General features: G+C 31.7%; 5 protein-coding genes across 9 annotated transcripts; 2 read left to right on the plus strand and 3 right to left on the minus strand.

Annotated features, from left to right (window-relative positions):
• Positions 1-165: 165 nt before the first annotated feature.
• On the minus strand, positions 166-1,600 carry LOC126850201 (phosphoglycerate mutase 1). Its single transcript, XM_050592925.1, has 3 exons — positions 1,372-1,600; positions 643-1,140; positions 166-561 (listed from the first exon to the last, which is right to left on the minus strand). Exons 1-3 carry the CDS (start codon positions 1,469-1,471, stop codon positions 395-397), a joined length of 765 nt encoding a protein of 254 aa, XP_050448882.1. The 5' UTR covers positions 1,472-1,600; the 3' UTR covers positions 166-394.
• Positions 1,601-1,797: 197 nt separating this feature from the next.
• Positions 1,798-4,481, plus strand: LOC126850193 (uncharacterized). Its single transcript, XM_050592910.1, has 3 exons — positions 1,798-2,512; positions 2,620-2,890; positions 2,995-4,481. The coding sequence occupies exons 1-3, from the start codon at positions 2,352-2,354 to the stop codon at positions 3,934-3,936; spliced, it is 1,374 nt and encodes a 457-aa protein (XP_050448867.1). The 5' UTR covers positions 1,798-2,351; the 3' UTR covers positions 3,937-4,481.
• A 149-nt stretch (positions 4,482-4,630) lies between these two features.
• On the minus strand, positions 4,631-5,880 carry LOC126850202 (histone RNA hairpin-binding protein). 2 transcript variants are annotated; one of them, XM_050592927.1, is made up of 3 exons: positions 5,644-5,880; positions 4,964-5,551; positions 4,631-4,812 (listed from the first exon to the last, which is right to left on the minus strand). In XM_050592927.1, exons 2-3 carry the CDS (start codon positions 5,506-5,508, stop codon positions 4,671-4,673), a joined length of 687 nt encoding a protein of 228 aa, XP_050448884.1. In that variant the 5' UTR covers positions 5,509-5,551; positions 5,644-5,880; the 3' UTR covers positions 4,631-4,670. The 2 variants fall into 2 exon arrangements, with proteins under 2 accessions (XP_050448884.1, XP_050448883.1); XM_050592926.1 differs by having other exon boundaries at positions 5,641-5,880.
• A 188-nt stretch (positions 5,881-6,068) lies between these two features.
• On the plus strand, positions 6,069-11,541 carry LOC126850192 (crossover junction endonuclease EME1). Of its 2 annotated transcripts, XM_050592908.1 has the most exons (4): positions 6,070-7,562; positions 7,673-7,726; positions 8,010-8,129; positions 10,536-11,541. In XM_050592908.1, the coding sequence occupies exons 1-3, from the start codon at positions 6,345-6,347 to the stop codon at positions 8,127-8,129; spliced, it is 1,392 nt and encodes a 463-aa protein (XP_050448865.1). In that variant the 5' UTR covers positions 6,070-6,344; the 3' UTR covers positions 10,536-11,541. The 2 variants fall into 2 exon arrangements, with proteins under 2 accessions (XP_050448866.1, XP_050448865.1); XM_050592909.1 differs by lacking the exon at positions 10,536-11,541 and having other exon boundaries at positions 6,069-7,562; positions 7,673-7,700.
• On the minus strand, positions 8,999-16,109 carry LOC126850177 (KAT8 regulatory NSL complex subunit 3). Of its 3 annotated transcripts, none has more exons than XM_050592882.1 (8): positions 15,824-16,109; positions 15,238-15,531; positions 14,548-15,133; positions 14,187-14,465; positions 13,435-14,118; positions 12,862-13,216; positions 12,577-12,762; positions 8,999-10,216 (listed from the first exon to the last, which is right to left on the minus strand). In XM_050592882.1, exons 2-8 carry the CDS (start codon positions 15,489-15,491, stop codon positions 9,156-9,158), a joined length of 3,405 nt encoding a protein of 1,134 aa, XP_050448839.1. In that variant the 5' UTR covers positions 15,492-15,531; positions 15,824-16,109; the 3' UTR covers positions 8,999-9,155. The 3 variants fall into 3 exon arrangements, with proteins under 3 accessions (XP_050448839.1, XP_050448838.1, XP_050448837.1); XM_050592881.1 differs by having other exon boundaries at positions 9,002-10,216; positions 14,187-14,468; positions 15,810-16,105; XM_050592880.1 differs by having other exon boundaries at positions 9,003-10,216; positions 14,187-14,468; positions 15,824-16,105.
• Positions 16,110-16,137: the final 28 nt, after the last annotated feature.

The raw sequence follows: 16,137 nt of genomic DNA on the forward strand, positions 1-16,137 counted from the left end.
AATGATTTAGCATTTAACATTTCTAAACCCATCATAAAAAAAGAACAGAAATCTTTAATTACGAGCATTTAATGTTTAATAGTCTGATTTATTATGTAATGAATGTTTCATCAAGCAAAAAGAATAGATAGTTTTTAAAACAACACACAAAGACAACAAACTCCCTCAAAAGCTTTACCATTTTATTATATATATAATTTTTTTTCCTACACAATAGAGAACTGCTTTTTTAAGAATGCATCTATCATTCCTTTTTCAATTTTACTTTGTTTCGAAAAATCTAAATAATAATTAATATTAATACTTTTAAGAGACATTAATACATAAATATACTTTTAACAGACATGTAACAGGTATATTCTTCACAGATTGATATATAGATGTTTTTAATAATTTATTTAACCTTTCCTTGCGCGGCGACTGCAGCCATCGCTGCCTTGACGGTTTCTTCGTCGCCCAAGAATTTCATAGAAACAACAGGCTTTAAATTCTCATCCAATTCGTACACAAATGGAATACCAGTCGGGAGATTCAATCCCATGATTTGATCATTGGTCATTTCTAAAAATGAGAAATTACTTTCACAGATTGATATAATTACATTGATACCAATAAATTAATTACATAAGCAAAGTTTCTTACGATCGAGGTGTTTTACTATGCCGCGTAAACTGTTTCCATGGGCAGCTATTATGATCCTTTTGCCCTCCTTTAACTGAGGAATAATTGTCTCGTTCCAATAAGGTAATGTTCTCTCGATTGTTAACTTGAGGGATTCGAACTTGGGAAATTCCTCGGGTTTAGGACCATCGGCGTAACGTGGATCCTTCACTATCGTGTCGTAATACTTGTGATCTGGTTCCATTGGTGGCGGCGGTACATCAAACGATCTCCGCCAGATCTGCACTTGTTCCTCGCCATACTTGGCGGCTGTCTCTGCTTTGTTCATGCCTGTAAGACCGCCATAGTGTCGCTCGTTTAATCGCCATGTCTTATAGACAGGCAGATTCTCCTGACTGATCTCTTTCAGGATTGCCTTGAGGGTTTCCTGAGCTCTTGTGAGCACTGATGTATGAGCTACATCAAACGTGTAGCCCGCATCTTTGAGAGCTTTTCCCGCAGACACAGCTTCACTTTTACCTACAAAAAATTCCAAATGTAAGAACACTTCCCATGTGTATTTGTCTGTGTATATATAAGGTTTTTTATTACTAATCTTAATAGTTTTTTTATGTTATAAAATATGAAAGATTTCAGGAGATAAATGATCACAATGTCATTAATTCAAATCCATTCAAAAGCAAAAACTCGTAAAATCGCGCGACCTTTTGCCCTTGAAAATGACGGATCAACCGGGCGAAATTTACGCACCCTTGTCTGATAGAGTGGCGTCGTACCACCCGCAAAAGAGATTCAATTTATTCCACTCGCTCTCGCCGTGACGAACCATAACAATCTTGTATTTTGACATGTTTTCTGTGAAATCGCGATTACCGCGTATAAAGAGACAATCTCGAGAACGATGTGCACACACACACACAAGTCGATGCTCGTCTGCTCGGTTGTTTGATTCCCCTTACTTCTGCTTCTCAAGAAAAGTCAATCTCTTTTAAATCACTCTTATGGTTGATTTCATGTCTGATCGACATGTCATACGATATCCAATTAAATAAATCAATTTCTAGAGATTTCCAATCGTACAAAATATCGCTAGCCAAACTTTCTAGAAAAAATTCGACATTACAGGTTTATGAATAAGGCATAAACATCTATAAATTTACATGTTTATGGAATAAGGTCGCTATTGGTCAGCATGGTGTATGTGAAGAATAACCTTTAATCATGAATTATATATATAAATAACGAGAGATGTTACATTTCAAAGACATTTCAAAGACATTGCACTTATAATAATCATTGCGATAAAAACCTATTGCATTCCTTATTTATAAGAATCTTTACACTCCGAATGCACGTCAATAAAAAAATTTTGTTATAACCTGTACTGTTTGACATTTGTGTTCAGCGTTCCGGGTGTTTTGTTAGAAGAAAAGTGATCAGCGCACGATTCTTCAAACCATTGACATTGTAACCGTTGAGTGTAACATAAAATAATGTCTAATGGTGAACGTAATAAATAGGGGAAAATTAATTTACAGAAATATGTATACACATTATTTGAATCTCTGCTGTTGAGTGACATGTGTAGCGTGATGTGACAGTAAAGATTCTGTGAGAGAATGTGGATAATCGCAGACAAATTCGCGAGATCTCAAAATATAGTCGCCTCGTTTGTAAAAAGGTGACTATTGATTATACATTTTTTTTTTCGTTCAACTTATATTGTAATTATGGAGATAATAAATGCTAAAGATACCAGCGAAGCATACGCTTCTCTGTCCACAAAGCGTTGCGAGAATTCCATACTAGTTTCGTGCAATTGGCAGATTATCAATAATAAGCAGTTCAATGATGTTATTACCACCGCATCGTTACAGCATGCACCTGCAAAGTAAGTGAACAAATTAGAACAAATTTGTATATGTAATTTCCATCATACAATGGACTTCTAAAATAGCAGAAATAATGCTAATGATTTATATATAAAAATGTTTGCAGAATAAACTGTGAAGATGTAGCTTTTCTGGATACCTGTATCGCTTTGCAATCGTCAAACCTTGAACCTTGTATGTTGGACATTAAGATAACAAACTGCCAGAAAATAGCACGCATTGCTATTGTTTCCGAAGGCAATGTTCTAGAAATCTTCAAACAATATGGAGAATATGAAACAACAATACTTGCCAAGTTTGTAGATGAGTATGAAGAAAATATTGTTTTTCTTGGAGAAACAACAATACAACCTCCTACAACAGAAGCTAGTATTAAGGTAAGATGTTTATATATATATATATATATATATATATATATATATATATATATATTTTTTTTTTTTCTCCAACATTTGATGTAATAATTTTGTTTCTGCCTTAGTTTACCAGAACAAAAAATAAAAGCTCTACCATGTGGATATACGGTATAAAATTGTTTTTGATAGATTGTATAAAAGAGGCAAAACCTAGTGCCTTCAACTCTGATATTATTCAGACTTTTCTTAGTAATTGCAATGGCAAAGCGAATCAGGGAGCTGAAATGGCAATGGAAGTACTTGGCTATTATGATAAACAAGAAATTATGAATAAGACACAGTTTTGCCAGAAAAATTTGGAAAATTTTGTTTTAAACTCTGAGAATTCCGAATGTAAAAATGGGATTAGAAGAGACAATGAAAAAGACTGTTCAAACTGTGAAGATAGTTACAGAAAATCAAATTCCATACCATGTAAAAGTGAAATTGAAAAGAGAGACAATGAAAATGAATGTACAAATTGTGAAGAAGCTTATAAAAAATCAGATATGGATATTGCACCTTGCATGAATAGTAAAATGGAATCTATAAAAGAAGTAAAATCAGGTGCCTTTGATTATAAAAACTTTATTCAGACTTTTCTCAGTAACAGCAGTGGCAATATGAATCAGGAAGCTGAAATGGCAATAAGAATACTTGGATATTATAATAAACAAAAGATTATAAATAACGATGAGGAAAATTTGAAAATTCTTGCTTCAAACTCAGAGTATCTTAGACATAAAAGTATGAATGGAAGAGATAGTGAAAAAGAATGTTCAAATCATGGAGGTGAGCATGAAAAATTAAATTCTTTCGAAAACGAAAATGTAAGACGAGGCAGTAAAAAGGATTATTTACATTTTGATGAAGATAAAAAATTTGACATAGATATTATAACCTATATCGATAATAAATTCTACGATATGGAGAATAAATTAATGGAAAGGATAGATAAAATGGAAATTAGTACTAATCAGAAATTGAATGCCATTTTGGAAAGACTTGAAGCATTGAAATTAAAGTAAATGTTTTTTGTTAGAATTAATTTTTGATATTTAAGAAAATAGAAAATACACAAAATAGAATCATAATAGGGGAATAATATATTTAATAATTATTTAAGAAGATAGATATAAAAACATGGAATAAGTAATTATTCATTATAAATTTGTTCTTTGATTTATCTAAATAAAAGTGATCTGAACTATTTTAACAAAATATGAAGTTCGTTTTTTTGAGATTTTTTTATTAAATAAAGTTAAGTTTATATATCATTTATATTAATACTGTCTCCATATCAAAACTGTATATAAAACATTGCACAATTTTGAGTTTGCAAATATTAATTTGTATGATTTATTGATATTGGTATGAATTCAACCTGTTCATGTAGCAATGGAAATTGTAAATATTGCTTCAAAAGACATTAATATATATATATATATATATATATATATATATATATATATATATATATATCGATGTACAATATCAAAATGCTATGAAACAAATCACATATGTAAATGGAAACATAAAAATATTGTTTTGTATAATTTTTTTACATTATTTAATCATTATATAATTATTTATATTAACACAAAAAATATATTGTAAGTTGTTTTAAACACTTTAGAAGCGATATGTGCTGAACAAGCAGCATAAGAAAATTTAAAAAAAATAACGCAATTGCAATATAAGTTAAAGAAATGATTGGCAGTATTTTATTAAAATTGATTTTATTGAAAATGACTTTAGTCTTTTAATCAGCCTTGTCATTTTCTTGAGGAGGATCCCAAGAGTGTAGTTGTTTTCGCCATAATTTCACCATACCATCCCAGCCTCTCCTACTGTATTTGATATATTTTGGTGGTGTCCTTGGATGTTCTCGTGTTCGATTCTCTCTAAAACAAAAATAAATATATATCATAAAATTTTGTTTGACATGAAACACAACAAAATCATAGAATAAATCCTCTCCTTCCCTAATCTCATATGAATTTAACTTGTCCTAAGCTATCTACGTAGAAATGGAAATTGTATCACAATACTTACTTGGGAACCAGCTGAATGTATCTATCATATCCGATAGTGTTTTTGCCATAATCTATTTCCTTTTGCCTGCGTGCCAATACAATCGGATCTGTCTCGAACTCTATGTGCTTTTTACTACTCTCTGACGAATTCGTGGTCGAGCTCGAGTCAGTGGAATAACGTCTGATACGAGATACCTTAACATCCTCATTATCCATACTGTCTTGCCTTGCTCTCTTGCGCAGCGTATGCGAATTCTCCGGCTTATTCTTTACATTATCTTTGTACTCTATATATCTAATGTTGTCCTCACTTTTTTTATGCTCCGTTCGAGTATCGTCATTTTGTGCATTCCAGTCTTCATAGTTTTGCGCATTTTCATAAATTTTTGCATTTATTATATCTTCATCCCAAGTATTATTGTCTAAATCATTTTCCTCCTTCGTACTATTTTGTTTCGATTCGACAATGTCTTTATTATTCATACATATAATTGAATCGAACAGTTCGTCGTCCTCATTTTCTATTTTTATTTCCACTGACGAATCGCATGAAGATGAATCCATCTTAATGGATAATAATTAATTTCGCACTTCGATGAGCGACTATCTAAAAAGATAAAAATATAACACTTTTAATACACGTCACTCTTGAGTTTAATCACTTCGTATGTGATAACTTATTCACTGTACACGTACAACGTTTCATAAAGTATAACCTATTTATGTATCCACTCTATTTCGCTTCGAAATTATGCGGGATATGAAAGACCTATTTACAGTTCGCTTTCATTAGCTGCCTCTATTACTATATCGTACAGTTAGATAATGCGAAAAAGAAGAAATTCTCTCGTTCTCGAGCAAAGTATTTCGTTTGTCAATTTCGAACGTTTTCAATTCTCGTTTTACACTTCACTCTGCGCGCCTTTTTGATTACTGTACAATTAATTTGCGCTTAATCGACAATCTCGATATCTCGAGGATCTCGATTAAGGATCTCTTCACGTGAGCGAAAAATATATAACAATTAATATAAAATTAATATAATTAATAATTTGCGATTAGTGTATATATATATATATAATATATTCGGATATTTTGGAAAAACAGAGAGAGTAAACAATCTGATAATAAATGCTGAAATAATACGAATATACCTTTCAAATGTATAGGAAGGTTGGGTTGGATTAGGTTGGATGAGTAGCATGTGCGAAGCAACAAACATCTGATGCACGTGACAAGTGTTGATGGTTATCGGATTGAAACGAAAACATGTCGTTATTTGAAAAAGTTTCTCTCGCAAATGTTGCATATGGTTAAGCCAAGTCCGATTCAATCCGACTTTCGGGTAATTGAGATTCGAAGTCACGTGCACGCAGGAAAGTGGAAGAAGAAGAAAAAGAATGTCGAATGTGATCGTGCTAAGTGATTCGGACGAACCCGCGTCGCCCGTTATTGGCAAGTGCAACGGGAATGGATTTGAAATTAACGAAGAACATCGTTTCAATATTACAAATGACTTCGACTTTCCGGAGGTACCGTTCTGTCGCGATATTGCAGAAAATTCGGCGTCGCAAAGCGAAGAGGATCTTTCCAATTTGAATACAAACAATGGCTACAAATATCGTGGATCGTCCACAAAGCATACCGTGTCCGATTCTCACGACTCAGAAGACAATCGGATTGAAAAGACTTCGCGAAAAGCGACTGCATCTAAAAAAGATAAAATGACGTTGAAGGAGGAACGATTGAAACGTCAGCAAGAGCGGGCGAGAGAGAAGGCGTTGAAGGCGATCGAGAAGAAAAAATCTAAAGATATAAAGCCCGGAGAATGTTTGAAATTTATGGAAGTTAATCTTGATCGAAATATCGATATATTTGCCTTTCGTACAGAAATTGAAAGCGTATTGCAAAGTGCTGATATTAAAATTAACGTAACTACTGAGTTAATTCCGAACAGTATTACATGGCAGAGGAATATCGAAAAGAATTATGTCGGCGAAGATAATGAAGTGCATACAAACAAAAGTATACAGCCGGAAGAATATATTATCGTGATCTGGAGCAATTACGAAGCAGTAAAACACGTGGCGGAAGGTACTTTCTGCGCTTCCGTCGCGTGCAATAAATCTTTGATACCAAATTACAATATGACTCTGGTTATCTTTGGCATGGAAGAGTATTTTACATATCGGAAGAAACAGAAAACAGATCAGAGTTCTAAAAGTAAAGGATCGAGACTCAACAGCAAAAATAATGAGCATTTTAAAACATTTCCAATTATATCGAGACAGCAGCTGGAGATGTGCCTGACCGAAATTCAGTTAGTAGTCAAATGTAACAGTAGATTAATTGAGAACGCGCAGGATCTAAGTTTAATGGTATACCAGTATACAAAATCTATTTCGGAAATACCGTATAAATTGCAGAAGAGAGAAAGTCAGGAAGATAAATTTGATTGGTATGTTATGGGAGACAATAAGAACACTGTGCGTGTAGATAAAGATGGAAATGGATTGAAGAGATTGTGGCAACAGCAGTTGTGTCAATTTAATTTAAGTAGCTTGGAAACATCAGAAGCAATATGTGCAGTTTATCCTAGTCCAATGCAACTGATCAAGGTATTGTTAAATCTTGCAATGAATATTTCATTCTAATATATTGTTGAAAAAAAGTTTATTCCTAGTAAATGTATAAATTAAATAGAATTTTTATTCTTTTTTTTTTCTAGGCTTATAGAAATTGTACACCTGATGAAGGTATGAATTTATTGAAAGATATACCGGTAAGTTTTAATTTTGTTTCTTTGTATTAGCAAATTAATATATAAAATAATAAAATTATATTAGACATATATTTGAATTTTCTTTTTCTCTATAGTATATAGACAATATTTGTTTCTCATCTTTAGTCATCATCATACATACAAATATAGATTTAATTTTATTTTATACAAGATGAAATTCATGTGAAATTTATTCATATAAACCATAATAAAGAGAGATAATAAATTGATTACATTATTCACAACTTAATAATATAATAAATCTGCTGAAATCTCTCTATAGATTAGAAGAGCAATGGGACCTCTCACAGCTGTACGTAAAATCGGTCCCGAATTAAGCAAAAAGATATATGTGATGTTTACGTCGCAAAACGGGCACACTCTATTAGGGACTGAGATATAGGTAACTGCAAATTTTTATATTATTTTTATTTAAATGTAATTTATCTATATGTCATTAAGTGTAATCTTTTATATTTTAAATACGAATACTAATCCATAATCTTAGAAAGTGTTACATTCTATAGCTGTGAGATATCTTTTCTGTATAACATTTTCAATGCTTTAATAGTAGAATTTTAATGATAAATTTTTCGAAAGTCAGTTTTTTAGTTTTGGACAGTTTTTACAGTTCTATATAACATTTAAAGCAAATAATAAGTTAACCAGATGTTCATTTTTCTACAGTTTTTGCACAGTTTCTTTTTATTTTTTTCATAGACATATATGAAAAAAAACGGCTATATAAAATAAGTATTAAATAAAAGAAATTGGCACATTCTAGGGATATACAATTTACGAAATAGCAGTGTTTTTCTATAATTTAATATCGCTTATTTTTCATCTTTTGAATTCTTTGGTTAATTTGTGGAAAAGCTTGAATATCATATATATTTTGTGTGTGTGTGTGTGTATATATGGAAGAATTTTGTAATACTATTAAGCATTCATGCACACATGCACACACAATTAAATTAATAAATATATCTTTTAAATTTTTAAATCTATATAAGGACATGCATCTTTTACATTACATAATAATGAAATATTGTATACGTAATACATAAAATCTTAGGATAGATTGCATTATATAATCTCATTGTAACAATAAAATATGTTGTATTGCTATTAAAGCTTAGAGACTGGTGTGTGATATATAGTAATGAATAATGTATTAATACTATAGTATTAGTATATTATAAATACTATTATAATTGATATATATTAGGAATATATATGTTTTATCATACACACACACGCACACACACGTATGCACACACACATATATATTATAAGTAACATACGCACACACACATTTAGATTTAGTATCAATCCTTTAAAATAATATCTTTTCTAGTTGTCTTTTCGTGTATTGCACAATATATTATCAAGAACTAATGTCATATATATCTTACAAAACTTATGTATTCTATGTTTGTATTTCGTTAACATTGTCGAAAATAGACTGTTCCGAATTGTATTCTTTCTCGTGCTCTAGCTTCGTATCGTTCAAAATATCGCAGTCATCATCATCAAGAGTTACAGGTGACATCGTGTCGATTGTAGACACATATTTGCGTTCGATGATATTGGTCTTAATAGCGTCTTCAATCTCGAGTACGTTATTTGTCAGAGAATCATAATTTATCGAAGCTTTGGAAGGTTGTGCTTGTATATATCTGTGTTCATCTTTCTCGAAGGTAAGGATTTTAGGTGCATTCATGTTTTCCGCAATCTTTGTCGTCGCAATCATCTGTTGTTCACCTCTCTCGTTCTGCTGAGTGGGTTGCGAGCTTCTCTTCGCTAGAATGATTTTGGTATATTTTACAGCGGGTTGTACCAGTCGATTTTCTATCGGCAATCTGTTCTTCATCGAAAGGCCATTGTTTTGAGATCGCGTCTGCAGTATCAGCTGATTTAAATTTTGCATATTGGGACATATAACAGGTTTATTTGGTAACTGCTTATCTTGCTTATTGCTAATTAGAACCACTTTGGTGGTACTGCTTAATTTGGGCCTCTCCTGAGGTTCCTTAATCGGCGTCGCTTGCGTTACTATTGGTATCTTGTCAATGTTGCTTAAATTATCGTCGTCCTTGGCGAATATTATCGGTATGTCCAGTATATTTCCCAGTTCATCATCGATATCATTTGTAACAATGTTTTTCTTTTGAATACTATGGACGACTTTTCCTTTTTGAAGTCTCTGTAAATTGTTGGCGTTAACCGTGATCTTCGGCATCGTCTTCATCGACTTGTGAGAGAGCTTCAGTTTGTTGGATAGAGGCAAAATGTTGCCGGAGTTTTGGGTGTTAAACGGAACTATCACTGACGAGGACGCGCTTCTGTTGTGAAGAGAATTCTCAACAATGACTATGTTACCGCACGTATTATGAGAATTGTCAGATGCGGCTTCTTGTCGTGGTAAAAGTGTCGATTTAGATATCTCCAATAAGTGAGACTCACTGCTCATTCCCATCTCCTCCATTGCTATAAAATATAGATGTATGTATTTGCCTCAGATCTCAAAAAGATATAAAATTATATATATATATATATATATATATATATATATATATATATGTATATATATTATTAACATGCAACGATTTTCCGGAGATTTCCAACACTATATATTAGGCAACACATTTCACACATCCAACATATTAAATATATAATTGTAAAATATTTTTATATTTATGATATTTAATCTGTGTTAAATATTTGTCACAATTTTATAGTATTTTGAACTTACAATTGTGCATTTAATATTGTTTACTGAAATAATATATTATTTTAATAATTTTAGATACCACTATTAATGCTAATAAGGTATTGAAGAACAGATAGAAATTTAACTAAGAGGATTTCTATCTTACTCAAAATAAAAGATTCCAGCAAAGAGAGTGTGTTAAGCAGTTCTTTAACAAAATACATTTGGGCCCTATTATTGTGAATGTTTGCCGTTGTCCAAAACCTGATATATAAATAAAGGCATTAATTAAACGTTCCAAAACCGATTGTTTGCTCACACATCTAAAATTGATTAATAATTAATATCTAATTCAATGGAAGGGAATATAAGGTTGGGAATTAAACAAATTCCAATTATATATATATCACAAAAAAATATTTATTGAATACAAAATAAAAAGCAACCTGATATTGTATCTACAATATTCTTTTTTAATACGTACTTAAAGATCCATGATGATGCTTATCGCTCATCCACAAGTGTTAATAGCATTGTAAGACAATATCATCTGCATATATGTCTAAGTTTACTAACTATTTACATTCACGTTACCGATTAAGAGATAGATTGAAAATCCCCTTAGTTCCATCCATGTATTTGAAATTTTTTATCTAAAGATAATTAAATAATTGAAAGTAATAGAAGCACATGGTTTCGTTAAACACTTCTACTTACTTAAGCTAGAAAATTAAAGAAAATATATGTACAATAAGGAAGGAAGAGAGGTTCTATCAAGTAAAATAAGTCTAGTATCAAATTAACATTAAGCAGCTTTAGGAAATAGGATATTTTGGTTTTACATAGGGAAAAATCACAAATATGAATTGACAACAAATGCTTATAAATTAATTGCCTGTATTATAAATTTGGTATTTACTATTATGTGATATATTTTTCTTATAATTAAATAGACTAATATGCTAAAATTCATTTTTTTTTAAATATATATGCAATAATATTATATTTAATAATTTATTTTAATAGAAAAGTTATATGATTCCTAATATAGTTTAAAATCTATATATATATATATATATATATATATATATATATATATATATATATATATATATATATATATATATATATATATACATATACATATTTATAGATTTAATCATTCGATATTTTAGGAACTTTGTAATAAAATTATTATAATTTCTAATACTTTTTTTTTCATGTGCTCCATTTTAATTTTTTTAGTTTTATACTAGATTATTAAATATTACAAGAAACTGAGAGAATTTTTAGTCCGTTCCCTTTCATACAGTTTATTATGTTCAGTTACACGTAGTATCGCGCAATTTCGAAAATTAGGCAATCTGTACCATTTTATGTACAAGTATAAAAATTTAGTGTAAAAATGTGTTATTTGTGTTATCTATACAGATAAACTCTATACAAAGACCAAGAAAATTAAAATTATAAAAAGTTGTGAACTTATTAATTATATACAATATTCATTTTATATATATATATATATATATATATATATATATATATATATATATATGCCACACACTAAATAAGTATCATAAAAATGTAAGTTTACTTATTTATACTAAAATAATTGGTTTAACGATTAAAATAACTTGTACTTGAAAATATAAATAAAAATAAATTCTCGAAATTAATGTAGCGAATACATGTTGATTATTCTCACATTATTAAGTGTATAGTGCCCAATTTGCTAGATACTGTCTCTTGTATTGTGAAGTTGCCAAGATCAAATGTCCTTATTGTAAAGTTTCTCTTCAATTTTCACTTTTATTCTAATGATTCTCTAACGATGCACAGAATAAAAATGTCATTTTTCGCTCGTTTTGTCTCCAATATAGTCACGTGATCACATAACAAATATATGAGTAATAACAAGCAGCGCTGGAGGAGAATATTACTTCACAAGCAGACAACATTATGAATGTTATTTGACTATATAAAAATCAAAATCCTGAATAGACTCACAAATTGTAACATCAGGTCATTTAATTGACCATAGATATGTAAATTTCATATAGACTATATATTTCATATAGGCTTTATCGCTATATTTCAGATAAATTATTTAATAATTGATTAGATAATAACAATCTACCTTTTGAAGGAGTCGTTGTGGACGATGTTATGTTACTCGCTGATGAATTGGTAGTCGTTAGTAGAATACTGGAAGCTGACGATACACGGGCGGAAGATGGACCACTCGTAAGCGCGATCGAGCTTTTTCCACTTTGCAAAAGATTCGACAACGTGCCAGTTGTCGCACAGGCAGCTTTACTTCCCGCTATTTAATCGAGAACAAAAGATGTAATATTTTCAGTTAGTCCTCTATATACACACCGATAGCTTAAAATATAATGACGAATTACAACATATATCTTACCTCCGGCAGCTGTATTAACTCTAATTTGATTTCCCGTAGTGAATACGTTCACTAATTTCGCGTCTCCACTCTTCTCAGCTACATTGACTTGTCTATAATTGTTTGACATCACATTCGAATAAGACTTGTTGGAGGATACTATAGTTTTCATCTTCGAAACATTTTGTAACGGCACATTAGAAATGATCTTCGGTACTTTGACGGTTGCGGTCACAGCTTTGGACGTATTAGACGTTTTGGAAGAAGTCACGGATTGATTCACTGTAGTAGGTGCTAAACGTATTGGTCCTATTGGGGCTAGACTTGCTAGCGTACCTATATTCAGCGTTATGCCGTTCTCTGCATTAATATTTGTCTGTAATGAATAATATATAATTCATTATTAAGAGAGTATATATATGTACATATATTGTGATATTCAAAATATATTGCAATACATTTACAAATATTTTAATTAAGAAATGCCTCGTTCTCTCTTACAAAAATCCAGTGATATTTGAGTCAATATACATATCAGTTTATCGATGATTATTTCATAAATTGTATATATTTATATGTTTGTGTAATAATTACCTGGCCAGGAATTTTAGAAGTTTTCAGATGTTCTGTTAATTGATTTTTCTGATTGATCGTGAGTCGCTTCCGTTTCAAAGTGGAGGCATGATTTGTTTGTTGTCCACTCATCTGTACAAGATTAGATTGAGTATTGAAGGTACCAATTTTGGAAGGTGAATTTGTCGTCGCGTTCGTTGCAGCTGACGGCGCGGAAGATACCGGCGTGTTCGGTCGGGATTTTTTCACAGTCGGCGAATTAGGTTCACTTTCCACGGAACTGCTCGTCGAGTTTCTTCGTTTGTGAGAATCTTTTTTGTTTTTGTTCTCGCAGACAGGCATCATGGATCGCAACGGTAACGGATGCGGTTGCAGCAGAATGCTGCCGATAAAGTCGCCAATTTCATCCAATATGCATCTATCCACCATGTTCTGTGTGATACCTTCCAGTACCTTCTTGGACGTGGATATTCTGAGATAATCGTCTGCTGTGCCTACGACCACAAGACTCGTCTCCACTAGCATCTTCTCCCGGAGATCTTCCAAATCATCTGGTCTAACGAGGGTTGCGTTTTGCCCGATAATAAACATAACGGGACAACGAATGTCCATCAACATATCATCGGGCGTACCGCGCTTTCCTTCGACCGTCGAAAAAGGAAATCCAATGCAAATAACAGCGGTTACATGTTCCATCTGGGCAATCTATATCATAAAATAAATTAGATAATAAGAAGAGAAAGTTATACATAAATAGGAAAAGATAACATTACCTGACAAGCAAGTGCCGCACCAGTATTGAAACCTACGAGTATGATTGGTCTTCCAGGACAGTCGTTTTTAACATCTTGTATTTTGGCTCTCGTAGCCTGAACTAATTGATCTATGCATACCATCATGGTCATTCTGTTAGCTGCCAATCCCATTTGAGTATGAACGGTAGCAACCATGCCTAATGATCCTAACTGCGTGATCCATTTATGTTGACGAGAAGAAACGGTTGACGTGATGCCAGATGGTACTATTATCAAGATCGGATTTCCAGGCAGTTTCTTCTATAATTAATTTTATTTCTATTCATATACTTGAGCAGTGTAATATAATATATGTTAGTAATTAAATTATCATATTTACGGGTCGACTTCCATTTAAACTTGGCGCGACCGGATCCCAAGATCGTTTCAAGAGCGATCCAAGTGTTTCCCATGTAATGGAACCTCCTCTAGCGTTAATATTTGGTTGTACGGCAATCATCTTATCGATTAGCTGAGGAATCTTTACTCTCAGAGTCTGTAAGATATCGAGATAGATTGCCAAATATTCGTGAGGAAGATGTTCGAACAATAGATTGTGCAGCCATTGAGCCAATCTCCAATCCCATCCAGTTGACGCTAACATTTCACGAAATCGTCTGGTCGCAATATCCACGGACGTTCTTCGAAAGATGGGCTCTATTGCGCTTTTAGCCTTGGCCAATCTCGCGAGTCTTTCCGAACTCAATATCCGAGTTACTTTGCTGAATATGCGATTCTGAACTGAAGACCATAAAGTTTTGTTTATATTCTCCTCCCAATCTTCCTCTTTCTCAGGTCGTGCAAAACTCGCTAAACGTTGAAACTCATCCATGAGATGCCGAGTTCTAGTTAAATCAAAGAGTGGTATCAATGGTTCGCTGTCAATATCTTCCACATCAATCTCTTCATCCTTTTTATGTTTATCACTAAGATATAAAAAATAATATATTATAATAATGGAAAAATCATTATTTTATATTATATTACTCTAAAGATTAATTTAATTTACATATTATATCGATAATCTTACTTTGTTGCAGTGTTTTTTGAAAAAAATAATTTTTTTACAGGCTTGACATAAATATTTTCTGGTTTCCAATTCCAGGGTCGGGCATAACAATGATCTTTGAATATTACATCAACATCCATTTCATAACTTCCAGCGAGTTGATGTAAATATACTGTAACTCTATTTGAATTGTCATCAAATGTGTCAGTGGTCGGACTTGGTAGGCCAGAACTGCCCACAGATGTAGATGGTGCCATGGATACAGGTGTTAACATTATGTTGTCTTATTTCCAATATTAAATTTACCAATAGTAACTAAAATAAATATATATAATTAATACTTCTGTATTTATCCCAAACATTTTATTGTACAACATTATAATACAAAAAATACTCTAATATTCATCTTGATAGAACAGAATTCTTCGAAATGAATATTGTGCATGATATATATTATGCTAAAATGATTAGCTAATTAGTATAAATTTCTACCATCATAATTATGTACATGAATGATATAATGCTGTGTGTACACTTTTCTATAAATTTAATTAAATGTAGACTATACAGAATACACACACATACACACTTACATGTGAAAACTAACCTATATTTATGCCACGTTAGATAACAAATGTCTTTAATCATCAATTAACAATCGTGTGCTACCATTTGCTGCAATTTATCAATAATGCAATTATTCCACATATTCTAGAGCATTCCAATTGTACCGACTTATACACTGACAAATATTTAATATTACTTCATATCACACGTAATTAAAACTAAAAGTAACTAAAAGAATTAGCATACACAAATATATGCACCCATTTTCGTGTAATCGTTAACGACCTTTGTGTATGTGAATGTGATGTAAATTACATTATTATCTTATACGTGTGTGAACACATGTGGCCATTG

This window comes from Cataglyphis hispanica, chromosome 6, assembly GCF_021464435.1.
Source record: "Cataglyphis hispanica isolate Lineage 1 chromosome 6, ULB_Chis1_1.0, whole genome shotgun sequence".
Taxonomy (NCBI): Eukaryota; Metazoa; Arthropoda; class Insecta; order Hymenoptera; family Formicidae; genus Cataglyphis; species Cataglyphis hispanica.

What these genes read in the sequence shown, in the direction of transcription:
- LOC126850202 (XM_050592927.1), bottom strand. Translation starts at nt 5,508, where the DNA reads ATGGATTCATCTTCATGCGATTCGTCAGTGGAAATAAAAATAGAAAAT. An exon ending in TACATTCAGCTGGTTCCCAA is followed by an intron (nt 4,813 to 4,963) that starts GTAAGTATTGTG and finishes TTTTTGTTTTAG; the next exon opens with AGAGAATCGAACACGAGAAC.
- LOC126850193 (XM_050592910.1), top strand. Translation starts at nt 2,352, where the DNA reads ATGGAGATAATAAATGCTAAAGATACCAGCGAAGCATACGCTTCTCTG. An exon ending in TTACAGCATGCACCTGCAAA is followed by an intron (nt 2,513 to 2,619) that starts GTAAGTGAACAA and finishes AAATGTTTGCAG; the next exon opens with AATAAACTGTGAAGATGTAG. An exon ending in CAACAGAAGCTAGTATTAAG is followed by an intron (nt 2,891 to 2,994) that starts GTAAGATGTTTA and finishes TTTCTGCCTTAG; the next exon opens with TTTACCAGAACAAAAAATAA.
- LOC126850177 (XM_050592881.1), bottom strand. Translation starts at nt 15,491, where the DNA reads ATGTTAACACCTGTATCCATGGCACCATCTACATCTGTGGGCAGTTCT. An exon ending in GTGCGGCACTTGCTTGTCAG is followed by an intron (nt 14,119 to 14,186) that starts GTAATGTTATCT and finishes TTTATGATATAG; the next exon opens with ATTGCCCAGATGGAACATGT. An exon ending in CTTCTAAAATTCCTGGCCAG is followed by an intron (nt 13,217 to 13,434) that starts GTAATTATTACA and finishes TATTCATTACAG; the next exon opens with ACAAATATTAATGCAGAGAA.
- LOC126850201 (XM_050592925.1), bottom strand. Translation starts at nt 1,471, where the DNA reads ATGTCAAAATACAAGATTGTTATGGTTCGTCACGGCGAGAGCGAGTGG. An exon ending in CGCCACTCTATCAGACAAGG is followed by an intron (nt 1,141 to 1,371) that starts GTGCGTAAATTT and finishes AATTTTTTGTAG; the next exon opens with GTAAAAGTGAAGCTGTGTCT. An exon ending in CATAGTAAAACACCTCGATC is followed by an intron (nt 562 to 642) that starts GTAAGAAACTTT and finishes TCTCATTTTTAG; the next exon opens with AAATGACCAATGATCAAATC.
- LOC126850192 (XM_050592908.1), top strand. Translation starts at nt 6,345, where the DNA reads ATGTCGAATGTGATCGTGCTAAGTGATTCGGACGAACCCGCGTCGCCC. An exon ending in GTCCAATGCAACTGATCAAG is followed by an intron (nt 7,563 to 7,672) that starts GTATTGTTAAAT and finishes TTTTTTTTCTAG; the next exon opens with GCTTATAGAAATTGTACACC. An exon ending in ATTTATTGAAAGATATACCG is followed by an intron (nt 7,727 to 8,009) that starts GTAAGTTTTAAT and finishes ATCTCTCTATAG; the next exon opens with ATTAGAAGAGCAATGGGACC.